Genomic DNA, 21,650 nt, shown 5'->3' with positions numbered 1-21,650 from the left:
TTTTTTCTGTCCTCCTGTGGCTCTATTTACACAGCTTCTTCTCTCCTCCTTGCACCTTCCCAGACTCTCTGTTGTGCTCTGTTACAGTGTGTGAACCGTCACTGAAATGAGCTGCTGAAGGGACATACTCCAATAGTTGTCATGGGCAACTTGGGGCTGGAGTTCCAAGCCACGTTTCTTTTGATTTCAGTCAGGAGCTGAAGTGGTGGGATTTTTCTCCCTCTTGCACATTGTCATGACGTGAAAGCTGTGCCCTCCAGTGAAATGTAACTCTGCCAATAAAACCTTACATTGGCAGCCCTGTTCCTAACTCCTGCACGCACACCCCCAAAAGCCATGCTTTTTGGGTTGTTCTGTTAACCATTTGTGTTAATTTATCAGCCAGCCTTTAATGCGTCAGGCCACAGAAAATGCCAGTCAGACTGAATTGCAGCCTGCCATCCAGGTCCCTTGGGAAACAGTAGCAAAGTGGCATTTGTTTCTGATGCTGAGCGAGGGGGACAGACTGGCACCCACAGAGTATCCACCCACCTTGTTCTCTTCATGGTTGGTACTCCTCATGCTGGTGGGACAAGTCAGTGTTTTATAACCATATAAGCTTATGTGTTTGGGAATATTAGATCACGGGAAAATCTGACAACCCCTTAGGTCCAACAGCCGGTCTTTTGGTTTTTGTTCTTTCACGTTCTCGTTGCGTGTTAAACGCTTTACCGTAGGTTGAGCTGGGAGAGTTGATCATCTCCTGTGGCCAAGTCCCATGAGTGGTATTATGGTTCATATAACCTGAGCGTGCCAAGCCAAGCTCCAGCTCTTCTCTCAAAGGTCAGGACAGTTCATTTTTAAAAAGTTACCCTTCTAGCTCTTAGACCAAAATTAACAGTATTTGGTTTAATATGGGAAGTTGACTGATTTTCTAAAAGGCGGCAGAACTGAAATGCAGCCCTTCTTCCGGGAATAAGTGACAGTGTCCACAAGTTTATGAAGTCCTGAGGTCACTGTCTAAAATAAATCAAATGGTACAAGCTCCTTGTCCAGAACTGTGCTCCAGGCTCCAGGAAACAAGTTTGTTTTTTTTTCAACTCTTCCATAACGTGTATGAGACAATCCCGATTACAGTAGAGTAATAGATTAACCCAAACGGAGCTAGCTTCCTCCTTCTTTCCTTAGGGACGGAGAGGGGCCTTCCAGGTCTGAGGCTTACCATACCTTTTCAGCGAAAGGCGCGCTGAGGGCAAACAAAAATATTCTGGGAGTGTGTGTACATAGCTCTGGACTGTCTTTTTAAAACAGTTCTTGTTTAACTAAATACTCTCCAAAATAGTGGTCCCATCTAGAGGCCTGAGTATTACCACTATGAGAAGGTGGTGAAAAGCATCTCAGATAATCAGGTGTCACAAGTAAAACCAGACAAAGTCTCCAAGGCAAGCAGGAGTAAATTCCGACCATTTTAAGTGTAGACAAATATAAAACTTGGCATTGAGGCTGTAAACATGCTAAAAAGTCAGTCCGCTGTTTATAGTAAGTGACTTTTGATTTTCTATAATTGAGTTCAAGACATTAGCCTCAGAGGATATTAAAAATGAAGTTGTGAAGCTCGTCTGGAAAGCAAGAGAAGTCAGATAAGAGCTTGTGTTAAGGGCTGAACTTTCATTGATTTGAAAGTTCCCAGGTGTTTATCATGTAGGTACAGTATGATGTATTTACAGATGAATAAGAAGGAATTGTTAGTAAAGTTAAGTGTTGTTTAAAAATAAGAAAGTGCAAGTTACTGAATCTGTGTAAGAGAGTAATCAGTGTGCACGGAGCAGTTCAGGCCAAAGTGCTTTCATAGCACTAAAGGTTATAAGTTAATCTCATTTGTGACTGACACTGCAGGCAGGTACCTAAAGTACAGCGACCAAGTCATGAAACATGATGAGTGTCTCTCCAGTGGATTGTGCCTTGCCCTGCAAGTCATCCCACTGGTTTCTGAGAGCTCTCCCGCGGGAGCAAGGTTAGGGTGGAAGAACTGAGACCCCAGCACACACCATTCTGTCATCAGACATCGGCATGCAATTGCTTGTGACACTGGTGGATGTTGTTTGTTATGTACATATTGCAAAATGTTCTGTTCTGACTCGGACTCTGCACTTCTGAAGAGCACTCATCTCTGATTTAACAGACAGCATGACTGATCCTTTAAGCAGATACAAGCTTTGCTGACTCCAATGAAAGCTGCAGTTTGTGAAAAAAACAGAGCTGGGCTCTCAGTGTTTAGAGACAGGAGCTGTAGCAGTGTCTAAAATTGGCAGATTCCTTGTAAAACGCATGTGCATCTAGCACAGAGTTAACCCTGGGTGATAGCAGGTAAAAAAGGGCGAAAGTATAATAAAATATGGGTCTCTACTGTAGGTATTTACACAGTATTGACATTGTTAGCTGTGCTTAGAGATTTATGTCAAGTGTTACTGCGCTGTCATAAAACAATAAAGTACTTCTGTGAAGGGCTTAGGGCAAAGGGGAGGCAGAGAAGTCTCACTATATAAGGCCCTCCTCCAGCACCCGTGGTAATCCATGGGAATGTTTCCATAGCTGTCGGCAGGAGCTGTGTGGAGGCCTGCTAGGGGAGGGCGATCAGAAGCGGCACGTTTACTATGTTTAGAGCAGGTAACTAGTGATTTTGTCTCAGGGAGGATATTGCCACCACCAAATTTTAGGAGCCTAACGCAGCTGACGAGTCCACCTTGCAATCAGTGGAGAGAGATGAGGGTTCCTCCCGGGAGCAGGGATCTATCTGAACTAAATTGTCCTCCTCATAGAAATTCTGACAAGGACCCATAAAAACTGAGAGATGACATTAAGAAAAATACTGTGCTCAGGGTGGCCGTGAGGTGAAAAGGGCAAGCGTCCAGTGTCCCTGCATTTCTACACAGCGTACCCTGGACTCGGCACACTTTCAGCTCTAGACTCCTGCAGCTCCACTTCTCACATTGGGCTCACAGTAGGCTTCCCCTCAACATTTTGGCTGCAGGACCAGGCTTTGCAGCTGAACTCAGTGTTTGTATGTAGTGGACCAAACAGAAATGCCAGTCCCAATCAGTCAGAGCACCAGGGAGTTTAGATCCAGGCACAGTGTCTGCCTGTCCATGGGTCTGCGGCTCAAGTTTGTCCTCTCTGCTCATTGTCTCTGTTCTTCATGAGGTTATAGCAAGATTTCTTCTCCAAGCCATGCTGATACATGGGACCTGTTCGTCTTGCTGCAGAAAAGTATAGCTCTTCCACTAGAGGTGGTTCTTATGTTGTTGTTCCCTGGTTAGATGCCACTGCACGGGAAGGTGTTTTCCTGCTTCTTTCCGAATGCAGGAGGTAGTTCTTTTCCATCAAAGCATTTAGCAGAAGTGTTCCCCTCCATAGCAGTCCCACAGCTGTCCTGCGAGGGGTAGGACCTGCTTCCTGACCCTACTCTGGACAATGCTTCTCAAAAATCAGCCAGCTTCAAAAAAGAGAAGCATCTCTGTCAAGAAGGGACATTTCAGAGCCCTTCATAAACCTGAGTGTTGCTGCCAGCCTGGCTTGCCTTGCTTTCCCTGTCAGGAACCAGAGTGCTCCACACCTGCTGGTCTTCACCGTTCTCTGAAGGAGCTGATATGGACTGTTTGGAAAACAGATGGGTAGGTGTTGAGCACTTCAGCGTCTGACCCTGCGTCTCTCAACTGTCTGAATTAATTTTGAGCCTAGGCAACTAGATGAGCCTTCCACACTTCTTGCTCAGAAGCATCATCCATGCCATTTCCTGTCCCAGATTTTATCTTAAAAGCTAATGAGTAGAGCTGAAATCTGTCCCTCACTCATCAGATACGTCAGCCTCCAAACTCCAGGGCTGACTTCACACTGGGGCAGCTCTCAGAGTCCATGGGCTCACTCCAGCCAAATCTCGGTGTGAGACTGGGTTGGTCCCTTCCTCTGAGTCCTAGGAGGTGTCACAGTGGCAATAAACAGTCCCATGGCACCTGATGTCCCTTTCGTTCCTCCGGTTCTCAGCTCAGCTGGTGCTGAAGATGTGACCCAGGTTCGTTCCCCTACTCCTAACAGCACCGCAGGCTCCTACTCCACACAACCACCACCTACCCCAGCCGAGAACTGTCGGACACCCTGTCCTTGCATCCCACTGTCCTTGTGCAAAAAAAGGGGATTTTAAGCTCAGTTCAGTCGGAGGTGAGCACTCCCTCTCCCACGTGTACCCAGAGCAGAGTGCTGCGGCACCTGCGTCCCCTTGGCTTTGTGTGTGATCTTTTCCCATGAATATCTCAGTGGTGTCCTCATCACATGAACTCTTCGGCCTCTGGGATGGTGAGACAGCCTGGGAGATTGAGATGACCCTTTGAGTTTGCACATCTCTTGCTCCGCATAGTCACGAATTAAAATTATTCGCTTTACCCTTCTCTGTAGGAATTTGGGGGGGGACCTTGGAGCAAACTGCTTGGGACCGGCAGGGATGTGCACGCAGGAGAGTCGCGGAGCAGAGCGTGTCTCTCGCTCCTCACACTCCTTCTTTTTATTGACCTGCCTCGCTGATTGGAAAAGACCCATGTCCCCCCCACGGCCCCCTCTTCCTCCCCAGCCGCACAATTGTCACCGCCAATTAGTGCATTGTTAGGGCACACAATGGCGCCGTGGCCACTGGAATGGGCCGCTTTTGTGCGTCTCCAGTCGGCCGTAGGGGCAGTCAAGATTCATTTAGGGCCTTACACAACACGGACAGAAAATACTATCAGAAAAGCAAAAGGGGGAAAGAAAAAGGGAGAGAGAGAGAGGTGGCGAGGGGGGGCGGGCGAGGCCTGCTATTCAGGGGTTAGCCCAGCCGCATGAAAGGCCCAAGAAGCAGTGCCACATTGAAGACGCCCCTTGGAACACAAAAAGGAACCAGGGCTTAACAGTAATTAGTGGACAAACTGCAAAGAGTGCTGTGGCTCTCCAGTGAATTGTTCCTGCGCTTGCTGCCACCGCTGCCCCTTCCCCCTTCCCTCCGGATCCGGCCGGGCGGGGAGCAGCCCGGGGATGGGAACTGGCAGCCCTCCCTCACCCACCACGCTCAGGGAGGCCCATCCAGCTCTTCGCTGCGGCAGGTAAACTGGATTTCCTTCTCTAAAGCCAGTTACAGGAGGTACTTTGCAGCCAGAGCAGGGCACAGGGGAACAGTTTTGGGATCAGCGCTGTGCCCGTGTCAAGGACCTGTAAAGCAGCCCTGTCCCTTTTTGCAGCCTGGCACGACAGACCTTGCGGCTGGGCTGTTTGTCCACAGCCTGTCCCTCTTCCCCCAGCAGAGCCTTGGAGGTCACTGCCGTTGTTCTCTTCTGCTTCCATTGTTTCCCTCTTTGCTCATAAAATAATCACCTGTACAGGTTTTTACGATCTATTTAGGGAAAGGCCTAATAGCAACTCTGTCGCCTTAGTAGCGGTGAGGCATCTGCTCAGGCTGAAGACCAAACCTTGCCCACCCTTCTCCACGGAAGTCTGCACAGTGCCAACAGCACCTGCATCCACCCCTTTCCCCTCGTTTCTGTGCCAGCTCTCTCACGCCACAGCCTTCATTGGTACGTACAGAATTTCTTAAAGCACATTTTGGCCCAGCACAGCTTGGGCTTGTCTTGGGCAGCTGCATTAGTGTGCAGCTGAATATGTTTAAACTCTACTTCTGTAGAGATCAGCTTGTTGCTGTTACCAGTCTCGGCTCATCTCCTGAATTGCTCGTACTAGGTTTAGTCAGGAGCTTATGTGCCCGTCAGAGTTAGCTGTGCGTCAGGAATATGGCAAGTCAAAAGATCCGTAAGGCAGGTTTGACCTCACATAAATGCGCTTAAGTATTGAGGAGAAATTCAGGGCATCTTAGCCCAAATGGAAACTACACAGAGACACAAAATCATGCATCATTCCTTTTATGTTGTCAGGGAATCTAAATAAAATCTATTTTATTTAGAAGAAGAAAGCTGCAGGGCCTGGTGGTTAGTTTGTTGGCTCTTCTCAGCTAATGGATGTGTGTTTCAGCTATCCTTGGATACAGGGGTGCTGGAACAGGTGCTGATCTCGAGCACAATCACACACAACCCCACAAACTTAAACTGGGCTCTTGCAGATTCAGCTCAGTATAAATTAGACCAGACACCAACTGACCAAATTTAGTAGTCACTGCTGGAAATGTTTCCAGACTGCAGCGCATGAAAGTGATACATGCACACACACATGCAGTTCTGGACCACTGTCTCTCTTCTGGTAGAGACTGAAAATACCTCCTCATTTCCCCTGTTAGCTACAGGAACAACACTCTCCTCTCTCTAAGAGACCCGAGCAAGCTTAGGAAATGCAGTTGCTGCTCCAGTACCAGTCTTTTTGCATGACCTGGAAGCCACAGCCACTCTGTATGTCTATACAAAATAGGTTGGATTGTATTAGAACAGCGAAAATAAGATTCACAACCAAGACTTTTGGTCTGTCCAAAATCCCATCACGGGTTTCACATGAGGCTGAGGGCAGCACAGCGGGCATCAAGGACTCGGCTGGTGTTGCTGGGATGGCTCCCGCAATGCAAACACGATCAGGGAGCTCACAGCGTACGTGTCTCACAGATAGAGCTGGTTGAAGGCACTGTCTCGCAACACAGAACGTGTCTGTCTCTCACCAGCCACAACACGTCCTCTCTCTGCTAATTAGCAACATCCCTGGCAGAGTCTCAGCTGAAAGGATTACACTGTCTTCTCACCTTGCCCTCTCCCATCCTCCCCCAAAGAGGAATGTTTAGTCCTGTCGGGATGCAGCCTGGCCGGTCCAGGTAAGGAATCGGCCTCGTTCCCCTCCAGACTGCCCCTCTACCAGAAAGGGATTTTGTCTCCAGGACAATAAGTCTGGCCCTGACTGAACGGACGCGCAGCCTCGCATCCCTGCAGCGTAGCGCCGGAGGTTGTCAGCCTAATGTGCTCTAGTGGAACGGAAACAGAGAGCAGCGTCTGCAGCAGGAGCCAGAATGGTCTTTTTCCAGCTCAGGACTGAAGGATTGATTTCCCAGCTCTGCGTGGCCATAAGGGCAAATCACAGAACTTTTCTATCTGCAAAAGCAGGGAGAATTACCTGTCCTTTCTCCCGTTTTTTGTGTTCCTTGACTGCTCAGCCTGAGAGCTGTTTGTGCTGCAGGTACATTCAGCACCCAGCACAGTGAGGGGCAAATAATGAAGTTGCGTGGTGGAAGCTTGCACAGTAGTTACTCCGAGTGCACCCAGTGGGGTCCTGTCTGCCTCGTGACGGTGTAACGGTTGGGGGTCTGGCAGTGCCAGCCTGTGGAGGCATGGGGAAGGGCTCAGCTGCTCCCTTGTCCCAAATAGTGGAACCATTAATTTCACCAGCATAAGGGAAATACGTACAGAGAGTAAATTCTGCTGCAGCTGGACAGACTTCTCCGAGCAAAAAGCTGAACCAAGCTACTCCACTGTTTTCATGCCATAAGAAAGGTGCTGGCCTGTGTGCACCCTGTCTTTGCAGCGGTTGTGCTACCTTTTTTTGTCAGCTTGTTGCTTATATAAAATCAGTTTGATTTTATCAGTTTGGTCAAAAGAGCCTGTAAGAGGACTACACAACCTGGTCATCAAAGATTTTTGTTAAGCCTGTGCTAGCACTTGTGGAAGGATCGAAAATATTTTGGAGCACTTTCTTGCATCACCAGGACATATCCCAAGCAGGGTAACATCATTGTGTCCTTGATGGTGCTGCACATGGCAGTGAGGTACGGGATTTAGAGAATGGATTCCTTCTTTTGCCCAGCAAATCTCTTGATGTGCCCCAATTCTGTAACACTAGTCCCTGCTAAAGCTGTTGCTATTTAATATTGAGCTCTGTGGATCACTTGAATGTGTTAATTCTTCACATCTAACTAATGCCTGAATGTGAAGGTTGCTAGCAACATCCTTTCCAAAATCACTTTGACCTGTGTATTACATTATCCCATGAATGACTTGCAGAAGGAAGTAATCAAAACATGTATAGTTCCAGCTAGTGCTAATTGCCTTTTCATCTGTTTCTGTCTCTTTTTACTTATGTCGAATAAATATTGATTATGCAGGGATTTAAATCTCTATTTCAACATAATTTGGTTCATTTAATGTGAATGACATGGCTCACTAAGCCTTAGCTCCAAATATTCCTCCAGTCCCGTGTCAAGCACTTCAAGATTGTCAAAAGCAGATACGGAGAATCTGAAGTGCCTGGTCTCAGCAAAAATGCCTAAAAGGTCAGGGAGAGGACATTGTTTCAGGAGGTCTCTGGTCTTGATACTTACTGGTTCATGAAAACGTGAAAACACAGCACATGCGTATTACATGTGAACTTTCTCCTTTTAGGGTACTATAGATGAGCACGCATACAGGATAAAGCTTTCAAATGTTGTGTGATTTTTGATTGCCTCTGATCTTGAGTGGGCAATGTGGCAAGTTGTAAAGGAGTCCAATTTCCAGAGGACAGGACTGCAACAATTTCTGGAAATAAAGATCCCTTAAGGTTGCCTCATGAGGGTCCAGAATCGCTTCATCTGGAAAATCTTGATCACAGCATCTTGAGAGGTTAGTGAAGAAATGCCATCAAAGTGGCTTATGTGTTCAAAACCTATTATTTTGATTGTATGAAACCTTATTTTCAGGAAAGGCCAGACTGAACTTGAACTATTCTGAACACAGACTGAAGTCGCTCTTAACAGCAACAGTTGTTATCATGTTTTTCACCAATTCGTAGAGTTTTAAGGCCAGGAGAGACCACCCATAACAGCAGATATTCATACTGATAGCAGTTTCTTTGTAAAGTGCCAGTTCAGCGTAGACAGAAAGTTTCTTGGAAACATTTCTATTTTGACTGACCAACTTTCTCTGAAAGCGAGGCAGGACCTAAGGGACAAGCGCTCACTGGGCTGATTCCTGGCTGAATTCTGCCCAGTTTCCCAGCAAGCTCCTGGCACCCAGGATTTCCATGTTCCCCGCTCCAGGACCTCCCCCGTCCTGTGCTCCCAAGGCCTCCCCGGGCAGGGGGCTTCTAGGACTTCCCCACATTGCGACAGGAAACCTCCTAGCTTTTCCTGATGCTGCAGGATTTTTCAGAAGTACGAGCAGCTTGCCCTGTTTGGCACAAACTGGTGTGTTTTACATTGTTTTTTAATGTTGGAATTTTCCACAGAACAGAAACTGCAAGTTTCAGCCAGCTTCAGTCCAGGCTGCTTGAGTGTTTTCTCCAGAGGATTTTGCACATTGGTCATTATAAACTTGCATCCTAACTCCGAACTATTTGTTACAACATTTTCAGCCAGAGGTTCCTCTAACCTGTCTCTCTCTTTGCTGGATTAGAAAACTGCTTAGTGCTTTTGTCCCTGGAAATAAAGTACTGCGACTGTAACAGATATTATTTTAATTTTGGTGTAAAACAAGCAAATAGAAACAAGTTTCCAAAGGTTGTGACCTGAGGCAGGGCAGGGAAAGCATTGTGCCAAAGCTGAACTGTTTTGAGCAGTTTCACCCTGAAGGTTCTCACGGCAAAGGAGAGGGCAGAAAAAGGAAATACCTGTTCAGAGATGGCGTTGATCAAAACAGCATTGGTCTGAAGATAAAGCAAGCAGTAATTAGTCTATATTATTATTATTTCGTAGAGGCATTTGATAGCTCCCATGTATGAGTTGATAGCTCCCATGTATGAGTACAATTTGTTGTACTCATGGTCAGAGTCAAAGTAGGTGTAAGCCAGCGCCGATCTTTGCCGGGCAGCGAAGCTGTGCTCCTTCACGCCTGCCGAGGAGCCTGGCCGGGGATTAGGCTTCCCAAATCTGCACCAGTGTTCCGAAGCCAACACTTGTATTTTGCATGCCGGCCCCCGGTGGTGAGGGAAGTGGTGATGGTCCCACCTCACATGCCCATAGAGGGTTAGATGTGCCATGGTGGAAACCACAGCTTCATGGCTGTTAAGGTCACCTTGGCTAGACGTTCAGATCAGACAGGGCAAAACTTGGGCGGATCGTGGGAAACGCCCTGCTCCCTCAGCTGGGAAATGGCCTGAGCTGCTCAGACCACTGGAGTGGCGAGCACTGGTCCCAGGTCAAGAAAAAATCTCAGATTTCATGCTTCAAGGTTGCTCATTTGGCAGCTTTCCTGAGAGCTCAATTCACTTACAGCTATAAGCATACAAATGTATGTGTGGTACAATCACCCTGCTTGGAAATCCCAGTGGAGCAAAGTCTTTAACTCTGAAAAATACTTGGAGTAACTTCTTTGCAATGTATAGAGCAGCAAGCATTTCAGAAACAATCTAACTGTGTATTTAAACAGTCATTACTGCCTTCTGGGTAAATAACACATGTTTTTAAAATGGTCTCTATACACAATAGACGCTAACACAATAAATCCTAATTGCTCTGAAGGACCCATTAGGCTCTATCAGGTCAATACATGGCGGAGGTTTTTTGAAAGTCACTCACCCTGTTGTTACATAAGCCACAATTTGAAAGTCCATAAATAAGTATTTGCCCAATGAGGAGTGAGGGCTTTGCCAGGGCCATTCTAATTTATCATGTCAGCTTCACTATGGGGACTGTTTTCTTTTCAAGGGCCCATGTTAAAAAAAAAAAAAGAAAAAAGCACAACGTGATGTGTTTTAAAAACTACGTATCTGAAAAGTTTCAGGCTGCAATATGCTCCCCAAGAAAATCAAATGTAAGGTTCACTGCCTCCTCCTTATCTCAGCATTGTGTGAATCACAGCAAGGAGATTTGACGATCAGCAGTGGCTGTGGCGCTGGTGGCCGGGCTGTGGCGTGGCCGGGACCCTTCCTCATCCCCACCCACCCTCCTGCGCCTTTGAGCCAGGGCTCTGATCCTGCCTCTGCCTTCTGCGTGCTGTGGTGGTGGCACCTCGGGACAGGAACACCCCTTCAGTGTGCCAACCGTGCCTCGCAGAAGGGGGTCCCAGTCCCCAGGGAGACCAACCGAAACGAATTACATACATTTTATGTGCACTTATATCTACAAATATTGTTAAGTAATAATTGATGAGTCCGGCAAGTTGAGTTTCAAATGCAGCCACTCTTCCTGATTTTACTTTAGTCTTACTTATTTGAACTTCTGGTAGCATTTTGCAAACTGCAGCACTTGTGTCAAGTGTTGCTAAAGTCTGTGTCACTGTTAGAAATCAAGTTTTGCATTAATTCACTCAGAAGTTGTCTAGTTCCGTGTAGCTTTTTGAATATGACTACAGTTTGGCGTGGTTTTGTTTTCTTGCAATATGTTAAGGTGTGTATTGTACAGGTATATATACAAAACCAAACAGTATTGATGTAGGTTAGGATTTTCAAAGGAATTTCAAGGCACCCATGGTGAAAAGCATTCAAGTGATTTAAATCTGAATTCCTGTCCCTAGCCCACAGCTTTTAAATCATTTGGGCACATGAGAAAATGTTTACCCCTGTTGCTGTTGCGCGTCGGTAGGATTCGGGTGCCACGGTCCCTCGGCAGTGATTCTCGTTCTGCTTTGCCTGCTCGCAAAGGGCTAAGAGCCGCCCTGTCTCCCTACCTGCCAGGTCCCTCCTGCCTGCGGGGCAGCAAGGTCCTTGATCTCTTATTTAGGAGCCCCCCTCCAGGTCCAGTTACCCCCAGTCAGTCTTGGTGCTGGGGTTTGCAGTGCTGGCAGCCCGCAGCCTTGCGACTCTCAGGTGGGAACGCAAATGCTTGCCAGGAGTGGAAGCAGAAGCTTCCACCTGTCTTGGTGCAGCGTGCAACCGTGTCCTGTGCGTAGGGGAAACATCGATCTCCTTTGGTACCAGTACACGGTGGGTCTGCTGTGCTGGCGCTGGCTGGGGGCTGCATCATGATGCCAAACGTGACGGCTGTCCATCCCTGCACTCGCGGCAGGCAGTAAGGCACAGCCTTGCCAGTCTTGTGCTGCTGCAAACCACCCTGTGGTTCCCAGCACCCCCTTGCTCAAGCAGTTCGTTATCAGGGGTCACTGCTAATTCCAGCAGTGCCTGAGCTAGCACAGCCTCCAGCTGGGGTGACTGGCAGGCTGCCCACCAGCACCAGGAGCCCATAGTCACCTGCGCTGGGCCCCCACCGCTCCCTTCCTGGGAGCCAGAGACTTGTCTGCAGTGCAGACAAAACCGGGATTTGCTGCTCCAAGCAGGAAGGGTTGAGGGCCAGGGCTGGTCCTACAACAAGAGGGGCAGGAGGTTCCTGCCCTGCTTTGGTACAGGCAAAGCCAAGAGCGAGATCAGTGCTCCCCGGCTTTGTCCCTGCCCAGAGCCTGAGCTGAAAAGCTCTTTGCAAAAGTCTGCTGAGTTCTCTAACAAGGGCGAGGGCAATAGCCAGTCTTTACAAAGGAAGCTCACTTAGTCCTTTTCTAAAGTCTTTTAAAAGTCACGGTATCCTTCACAAAGGCAGTTTGTCCAGGTAAACAGTGTAGGCTGGCAATACAGCAGTGAAAGAACCAAATACAGAAATATTTACCACTTTTTTACTTTCTGCTTCTACCAGGAACCGCTGCATCCCAGCTGAAAGTGCCTCAACGGGTGGAAGGTATGTCCGTGCGGACACGTATATCGTCACCCCATGCCCAGATCCTCTGGGCTGGAGCCACGAGCAGGGACTAGCTGGACTCCCAAGCAGACCTGTCTAGTGTGGTGAGGCTTCATGAACACCTCTGCACATGGATTAAAGGTAAAGCGATTTCCTAATAATTTGTAGACTTTTTTAACAACAGCAGCAAGTTCTTAGGGGCGGGAAACACTTTCTCTTTTGTCTCCAGAGTTTGGCACGGTAGGTTTTGTGCAGGCACAGCTTCTGTCACTAATAGTGCTGGATGCACATAAAGCACTGTACTCTCATACTTACTGAGAGATGAATAACAAGCCTATCAACTGTACTTCACTTACACCATATTTAATCCTGTTCTGGTTGCTCTGCTACGTATTCATAAAAAAACAAAAAGGAAACAGAAGCACAGAGCAAGCCAACAGATGTCTACCTGGCTCTTAATTGGATTTAATGTGTCCCCAGTGTAGCAAATACAGCATTATTTACAGCCAGGCTCTAAGAATTAGATACATCTGGAGGAGTGGCGAAACCTGAACCAGGCTACAAGAGTTGATAGATTAACTGAGATGAAGAGCTGCCCCATTTTCCCCTTCTTATCTTCTCCCTTCCCACCTGTGTACCTGTTCCCCATTCTGTGTCGAATCAAACCAAGACATTGCCCAAGGGAACGCTTATAAAAATGAAAAATACCAGCAAAAAAGAGAATTTCTGCTCTTGTGGAGTTTCATCAGCATTTTCTAATTGTACAGCAATGATGATAATAAAAAGGCTGCCCTCTGCTCTCAGCTATAATTTGGATAATCAACTGAAAGCCATAATGAAACTGTCCGTGATTGCTTTCTGCTGGGCTGCTAGTTCACAGAAACTCATTGTTGGGGAGAATTAAAAGTTATGACTCCTGCTACAGGGATATGCCACTGTGTTCCAAAGGAACATGTGACTTGTAATTCTCTTCCGTATAGCTTTATTACAGGCAAAACTTACAGCGTAAAGCAAAGCGGTATAGGGACTTGAGCTTTTTTTTGCCTTTTTTTTAAAAGGTTGTTAAGCATCAAGGTTGACAGTGCCAAATGATACGCACGCCTAGGCTGGGTGGACTTGTAGACAGAGTATTTCGGAAGTGGTAACGAGGTCTCTGGCCTTAAAATCCCTGAGGCCTTTGGTGCGTGGTAGCAGCAGGCCGTGCTCTGCCCACAGGCACAGGAGCCACTGGCCACAGAGTGATAGGCAAGCCAGGCTTTACCTCTGGGAGGAGGGCAGGAGCTAAGTCATGCTTTGAGTCTTTGCTTTCTGGGCTCTGGATGCAGTTGGGGGTATTTTGGGTGCATGAGATTTTGGGTGCTGGCATTCCCCAGCACCAGGGCTGAATGTGAGCTGTCCCTGTCTGTGATGCTGTGGGTATGTCTTGACTAGCAGACCTAGTGCTTCATGTCAGTACTTTGGTCCGAATCGCCCTTCCATCACAGCCACTGAGGAGGAGTGAGGAGCTCCTGTGCAAGGGCTTGGGAGCAGCCTTCCTCCTTGGCCAGAATAAGGGCGCTGCCATAGCGAGTGCAGCTGTGACCCCCAAATCCAGCTTCTGAAGCAGGTCTGTTCCCCTGCGTGCCCTGGATGTGCCGTGGGCTTCAGGAGCAGTGGAAGACGCTGAAAACCGGGCCGGTAATTGAGGTGTTCGCTATGGATTCAAACTCCTTATGTCGGGCAGCTGAGCCTGATCGCCGCGGTAGCTGCGGCAGGAGCCCGCGCTTCCCATCGCGCTGGACAGGGACCCCTGCCCCGGGCAGGGTCTCTCGGAAGCGCCGGCTGCGTTCATTCGCACGGCGCTCCGGCGCCTGCCGCCTGCTTGGGAGGAAGGTGCTTCGTGGAACATCTCCCGAGGTGGAGCGGCGAGCCGGCCGGGAGCCCAGGCCAGGAATGCGGCAGCGCAGCAGCCTGCACCCTGCCAGCTGGGCGGGCGCAGGCAGGACCGGCTTCCCTTCCCCGCGGAGGCTCCGCGTTCCGGGAGGCGGGAGCGCTGCCCTACCGGGCAGCGGGCAGCAGCGGGAGGCGGCAACGGTAGATGCTGCCGTGGCCCGTGTACCCGGGCTGATGTACGATTGCCGGAGCAAGGCACACGCGGGCCAGGACCCCTGCACGCCTTTCCCCCCCAGGGTTTTCCCCTTTCCCCCCATCCCGGTTCGGCGCGGTGAGGCCCCGGCCCCTTCCCGCGGAAAGGGGCTGAAGGGCCCGAAGAGTAGGGGGCGAAGCGGCAGCAGCACCGCAGCCGCTGCCCCCGTCCCGCTTTGCTCTTCACGACGACGAGGGGAAGCCGGGCCGGGCCGGCGCGGCGCTGGGGCGGACGGGGGGTCCCGGGCCTCGGGAGGGACCCGGTGGGCAAGAGAGGAAGGAGCCGGGGTCCCTGCAGCAGGCACGGGGCCGGCGCGGATGCGGAGCGGTCAGTGGCCGGGCGGCACCGTCACCTTCTCATTTCGCCGCCTCCCCCCGGGCCGGGGCCGCCGCGGGTCCCTCCCCCCGGGCGAGGGTCCGCCAGGACGCCTCCCACAGCCAGGGCCAGGCGGGGCGCCGGGGGCAGCGCGGTCTCCCGGCGGGGCGCCCGGCTTCGCCGCCGCGGGACTCGGTGCCCCGGGCGGGGGCGGACCCTGGGAGCCCCGGCGGGGGCGGTGCCAGCGGCGGAGGGCGGGTCCGAGGGCTGGGCCATGGGCGTTCCCGGGGCGGGGCTAGGGGCGGGGGGCGTGCCGCGGGGCGGGGCGCGGGCGCGGCGCGGCGCGGGGGCGCCCGCCCGCCCCAGAGCGCAGGTGGCGGCGGCGGCGGCGGCAGTGGCGGTCCCGGCCGGGCCCCGCTCCCAGCGCGGCGGCGGCGGCGGCAGGTGCCCGGGGCATGCGGCGGCGGTAGGACGGGCGGCGGCGATGGGCGGCCGGGGGCTGCCGGTGCCGCTGGTGCTGGGGCTGCCACTGCTGCTGGGGCTGCCGGCGGCGGGGCGCGCCGCCTCCAAGGCGCTGGTGTGCCAGGAGATCACGGTGCCGATGTGCAAGGGCATCGGCTACAACCTCACCTACATGCCCAACCAGTTCAACCACGACACGCAGGACGAGGCCGGGCTGGAGGTGCACCAGTTCTGGCCGCTGGTGGAGATCCAGTGCTCCCCGGACCTGCGCTTCTTCCTCTGCAGCATGTACACCCCCATCTGCCTGCCCGACTACACCAAGCCGCTGCCCCCCTGCCGCTCCGTCTGCGAGCGGGCCAAGGCCGGCTGCTCGCCCATCATGCAGCAGTACGGCTTCGCCTGGCCCGAGAGGATGAGCTGCGACAGCCTGCCGGTGCTGGGGGACACCGAGGTGCTCTGCATGGGATACAACCGCACGGAAGCCACCACTCTGCCGCCTTTCTTTGGGAAGCCCACGCGCCCGGCCAAGGACGCGGCCAAAAACCTGACGCCGCTCGGCGGGCAGCGCCCCTCGGGGCTGGACTGCAGCCGAACTTGCAAGTGCAAAGCGCCCCTGATCCCCATCTCCAAGGAGTCCCATCCGCTGTACAACCGCATCAGGACTGGGCAGGTACCCAACTGCGCCATCCCATGCTACCAGCCCTACTTCACCCAGGATGAGAAGACCTTTGCCACCTTCTGGATCGGCCTCTGGTCCATCCTCTGCTTCCTCTCCACGTCCACCACCGTGGCCACCTTCCTCATCGACATGGAGCGCTTCAAGTACCCCGAGCGCCCCATCATCTTTCTGTCTGCTTGCTACCTCTTTGTCTCTGTGGGCTACATCGTGCGGCTGGTGGCAGGGCATGCCAACGTGGCTTGCAACCCGGAGCACCACCACATCCACTATGAGACCACGGGCCCTGCCCTCTGCACTGTGGTTTTCCTTCTCCTCTACTTCTTCGGCATGGCCAGCTCCATCTGGTGGGTCATCCTGTCCCTCACCTGGTTCCTGGCAGCCGGCATGAAGTGGGGCAACGAGGCCATCGCTAGCTATGCACAATACTTTCACCTGGCCGCCTGGCTCATTCCCAGCGCCAAATCCATCGCTGTACTGGCACTCAGTTCCGTGGATGGCGACCCGGTGGCCGGGGTTTGCTATGTGGGCAATCAGAGCCTGGAGAACCTGCGTGGCTTCGTGCTGGCACCGCTGGTGGTTTATCTCTTCACCGGCAGCCTCTTCCTGCTGGCCGGCTTCGTCTCGCTCTTTCGCATCCGCAGCGTGATCAAACAGGGTGGCACCAAGACTGACAAGCTGGAGAAGCTCATGATCCGCATCGGCATCTTCACTGTGCTCTACACCGTGCCCGCCACCATCGTCATCGCCTGCTACATCTATGAGCAGCACAACCGGGAGGCGTGGGAGCGGGCGCAGAACTGCTCCTGCCCGGGGGACCCCCACCGCCCCAAGCCCGACTACGCCGTCTTCATGCTCAAGTACTTCATGTGCCTTGTGGTGGGCATCACCTCCGGCGTCTGGATCTGGTCCGGCAAGACGCTGGAGTCCTGGAGGCGCTTCACAGCCCGCTGCTGCCGGGCCAGGAAGCCCGTGGGAGCCTCCGTGTACGGCGAGGCCAGCCCAGCGCTGGCAGGCAGGACGGTGCTGCCCAGCATGGCCTCCTACCACAAGCAGGTCCCGTTGTCCCACGTGTGATCAGAGGGAGCCTCGGTGACCCCAGCCACAGGGAGGAGAGGGTTGCAAAGACCCAGGGCCACAGAAGAGGGGGGTGGCAGCTGGGCCACCCCTGGCATCCTCAGCCCCACCGTGGCGGTGCTGCCCGGGACCGAGCGTGCGTGCCCGTGGGGCATGGAGCAGCCACGGCCCCAGGCAGGGCAGGGAGAAGTGCTGCCAGCGATGTAGGGGCAGAGGGACAGAGAGGCCTGGAGCCTGGCACCGCCGTGATGCCCCATTTGGGGTCCCACGCCCTGTTTGGGGTCCTGGGGTGCTGCCGCCTGCAGGCTGGTCAGGTGGCAGGTAGCCCTCGAGCACTGATGAGTATCCCACAGCGAGCCGCTGGGCAGGTCTTGCTGGTGCCGGGGTGAAGGGGAGAGCTGCAGCAGGCAGGGCGGGTGGTGGCCCCCGACCCTGGTGATGTGCTGGCACTGGCACTGCGCCGCTCGCCGGAGCCCAGGGGGGTGCGAGGGGGCAGGGGGGGAGCTGGCAGTGGGGGCAGCCTCCCTGCCGTGCTGCACCCGAGCCCCGCGGACAGAGCAGGATGGTGGCCCCAGGGCCCCCGGAGCCCGCGGGCACAGCTGCGTGTGGCGGAGGAGAGGGCTGGGGGCCCTGGCGTGACGCTGCCGCTGGCCCCGCTCGGGCAGCAGCAGGCTGAGCGGGAGGCAGGGAGCCGCGCGGGCCGGGGGCTTCGGGGGCGGTGGCGGTGCAGGAGGAAGGGGCTGCGGAGAGGAACTGCCACGGGGCCCTCGAGGTGGGCAGGGACAGGGTCCCGACTGCCTGCAGCAGAGGCGGGGACCGGGTGACCCCAGAGGTCCCTTCTCCCCCGGGCAAGCGCGCGCTGGCTCTCCCCGGGCAGGGGGCTCGGGGCCAGGCAGGGGCTCAGCTCTGCGGCACCGACTCCTGGGTCCGACCTGCCACTCTGCCATGGGCAGCCAGCTCCACCGCACGGGGAGCAACTCGTCCCGGAGAGCCGAGGGGCTGCACGGGTGACGAGGCTGCTGCCCCAGCACGGGGTTCGCAAGGAGCCCGGGGCACCGCTGGCTGTGAAGGGGCCGATGCTGCCCTGCACCTCTTGCCTCTGCAGCGGGGTGAGTCTCTCGCGTCTCCCTCGAGCCGTGCAGGTTACCTGGGGTGAGGTAGGCAGCCCCAGCTCCCTGCCCGCCGGCAGCCGAGCGTGGCACAACCAACCCTAAAAGGGTGGTCGCGCTTCTGCAGCAGGTAGTGTGTGCGTGGGGGGGTTCCGAGCCCGGCAGCAGGCTGTCTCTCCTGGGGAGCTGGGTTTTGCAGGCAGCCAGCTTCAACACTTCTTGCTGCTTTTTTCAAAGCTGCATCTCTGTCGGAGACAGTGCCGGGTTCGAGAGTGAGCAGTTAATTTAGGAAAACTCAGCAGAGCGCTCGTACTCCCTTTTCCTCCAGCTTCCCAAGCCTTTTTCATGTCCCCAGGTCAGGCAGCAGCAGAGCGCTGACAGAACCGGTGCCTGGCATTAAGTGGTGGTGACAGCTGGGTTTCGATAAGTAGAATGATGGGGGGGGGAGCCCTGCTGTCACCTTCTCTGAACGCAGCGAGGGTGAGGGGCTTTGACTGCAGCACATCGGATGGGGCACAGCTGGCAAGAGGCGGCTGCCTCTGGCTTCAGCCCGCTTGTGAAACCACCCAATTTTTTAATTTTTTTTTTCCCCCTGCCCTAAGTGGTAATCACGTATGTAACTGCCCAGCCATTACTCGAGTCCTTTTCACCCTCCTTCAAGCATGGCACTGTCACCCGGCTGCTCGAGCACTGGAGAACAACTGCTGGCTTTGCTCCCGCAGGACTGCAAGGATCCGAGGTTGTTCTCAACACCCTTGGACCACTTCAGTCAAGAAGGTTTCCACCTCATTTTAAAACCAAAGCCTGGGAAGTGAGGGGACGGCCGAGTGGCACATCTACTGATAAAGGTGCTGCCAAGGTACGGCAGGAGGGTCTGCAGGGCATTCTGACCAGCGGTGCAGGGACTGAGGGCTCGGCAGGGACTGCTCAGCCGCACATAGCAGCACTCTTGCGACAGAGGGCTCGCTCCCTCCAGCGTGTTGCAGTACTTCGTCGTGGACAGAATTGCACCGTGTTGTGTTACAAACTGTAAATAGTTGTATTATAGCCTGGTTTGTACATACAGAAGCCGTAGTGACCTTTGATACGGGTTTGGGACAGGTGTGTTCTTGGCAGCGAGGCAGGTCAGGCGCAGAGACGCTGTGGGTAGTCTCGTGGTGTAATCCAGGGCATTAAGTGACTCCAACCTGTTCCAATCCACGCCTCGCTGGACTCCTCTCTTTCTATAGTGCCTTTTGTAGATACAGCTACAAACACATCATGCAATACAATGAACAAAACCATGTCAAAGGTGGTGTTTTGTTGTTTTTGTTTTTTTCAAAGTGCAACTGACTGTGTAAAGCTTTTTTTTTAAAAAAAAAAAAATCCAAGATTAGCTACAAACTGTTGCCTATTGAAAAATGCAAGAGCATTTTCAGCTTTGATCTAACGGTAGGTTAATACAATCAACTTGTGTTTGAGCCTGGCTTCTCAGCAACAAGTGGCAGGAGGGGGAAAGGAGCCGTTGCTGTGTGCCCTGTATGCTGTAGCAAATTTACATGTGGGTTTTTGCCTTTTCCATTACTGATGCTGTTCAATGTTGTTTAAATAACTGTACTATATTTTGTGAAAAGCTGAAGAAATTTTATTGAAGAGATTAGTTATTTATGAGGACAAAAAAAAAAAAAGTGTGTGTTGTTTTCTTTGCTTCTGGTAGACTATTAATTACCATAAAAACTTAACTGTGGGGGGGACAGGGCGGCACGTGCTGTGGGGGGGCTGTGCACTTACCAGAGTGAGGCAACCACGCTTGCGTGGCGCAGGAATAGCACGTTCCATGTGCACGACCCCCCCCGCAGCGCTGCCCTCGGCATGGGGGATGTCACGCACCCGCGCCCTGACCGCCGCGTGCCGTGGCCCACACGGGGCTGTGCGGCCCAGCCTGGGTGCAGCTGCCCGGCTCTGCACTGAAGCAGGTTTAATCCTCAGGGGCTGCCGTGCCGGCCGGCTGTGCTGCTGGCTGGTGCCCGTCACCTCGCTGACAGCCTGTTTCCTTCAGAGGCCAAGGTCACACCTTGCTGGTAGAAGAGGGTTAACGATCAACTTTTATTGGCGTTGTGCAGTTTGCACAGTATCAGTCCCTCGCCCCGCGCGGAGATCGGGCCCAGAAGAGGTGCCCTTTGGTACTTTGCGGGCCAAGCAGATGACAGCTCTTAGCCAAGCGGGATGCTGCTCGCCCATTTGAGTGTCCATGTTGCCATCTGCTGTGCGCGCTCTCGGGTTGGGAGGAGCACTTTAGGAAGGACAGCAAGGGGTTAAGGCTGGCTCCGCGGTGACTAATGGTGCAGGACTCTGCTATCTAGTTAGGTGTGTAGGCACACACCAGGTCCCACTAGATAGGATCTCTTACCTGGAAGCAGCATTCCAGCACCCAGCGATAAACCTGACAGCCGCACAGACTGACTCACCTGATTCCTCAGTGCCGGGTGATCTGCCCCCCCCTCCCCGTGCTCAAGTACCGACAAAACACGCTGTCAGGGTCTACTCTTGTCTTGTGCAGGGCAGCTGTTTTGGGGAGTGGGGGGGCACATGCACCATCTCAGCACGAGGTTCTTACCGAGGAGCTGCGGACACTCGCCGCCTGCCTCTGGAACTCCAGCACCTCGCTGGCAGCCTTGTTGTCATCCTCGCCTCCCAGGAAGCCACTGTGTCCTCAGCTCCCCAGTGAACAGGAGTTTGGCAGAGCTGCCATCCACCGCCCACCTCGAGCCACTCTTCCGGAGCAAGGGAAGGGCCATTACTGGTGTACTGCTGTGTCACTCCCGTGCTCTCCGTGTCCCATTTGGTCAACTGAGGCCACCCTCGAGGCAGTCACTGGCTTCCTTGGGGTTGAACAGTGCAAATGCAGCACAAGTTCAGGCTGGGTGGCATGGGGAATGACAGGGTCTGACAGCATGGGGCCCATGAGGCTTCTCAAATAGGTTTTAATATCATAGAGCAGAAGCCAAAGTGGTGGTTTCACCTAAAAAAACAAAAAAAAAGCCTTGTCCACAAAGGCAGCCCGAGACGTTTCTAATCCTATGACAAACAAACAAGCCCATGTTCAGCCAGTTAAATGCTCTTTCCCTAGCTAGTCAATTGGGAGGGTGGTGTTAGTAAGTGCACTACAGTCGCTTTGGCAGCACACTACAGTGCACTTTGACACTTTGAATTACCCTGTAATTCACTGCGTATTGTCAAACAACTTATTTGGTACAAGTGTAGTTTTCCCAGATAACGTTACGGAAAGTCAGTCCTATGTAACGCTGCCGCACTCTTGTGCTGTGGGAAATACCAGCGCAGGAC

General features: G+C 52.9%; 1 protein-coding gene across 1 annotated transcript; it reads left to right on the top strand.

Annotated features, from left to right (window-relative positions):
* Positions 1 to 15,486: 15,486 nt before the first annotated feature.
* On the top strand, positions 15,487 to 17,347 carry FZD5 (frizzled class receptor 5). The gene has a single exon (XM_075153461.1). The coding sequence runs from the start codon at positions 15,487 to 15,489 to the stop codon at positions 17,215 to 17,217; it is 1,731 nt and encodes a 576-aa protein (XP_075009562.1). The 3' UTR covers positions 17,218 to 17,347.
* The last annotated feature ends 4,303 nt before the right edge of the window (positions 17,348 to 21,650 follow it).

This window comes from Calonectris borealis, chromosome 6 (genome assembly GCF_964195595.1).
Source record: "Calonectris borealis chromosome 6, bCalBor7.hap1.2, whole genome shotgun sequence".
Taxonomy (NCBI): Eukaryota; Metazoa; Chordata; class Aves; order Procellariiformes; family Procellariidae; genus Calonectris; species Calonectris borealis.
This window is presented reverse-complemented; position numbering and strand designations above follow the sequence as displayed.

What these genes read in the sequence shown, in the direction of transcription:
- FZD5 (XM_075153461.1), top strand. Translation starts at nt 15,487, where the DNA reads ATGGGCGGCCGGGGGCTGCCGGTGCCGCTGGTGCTGGGGCTGCCACTG.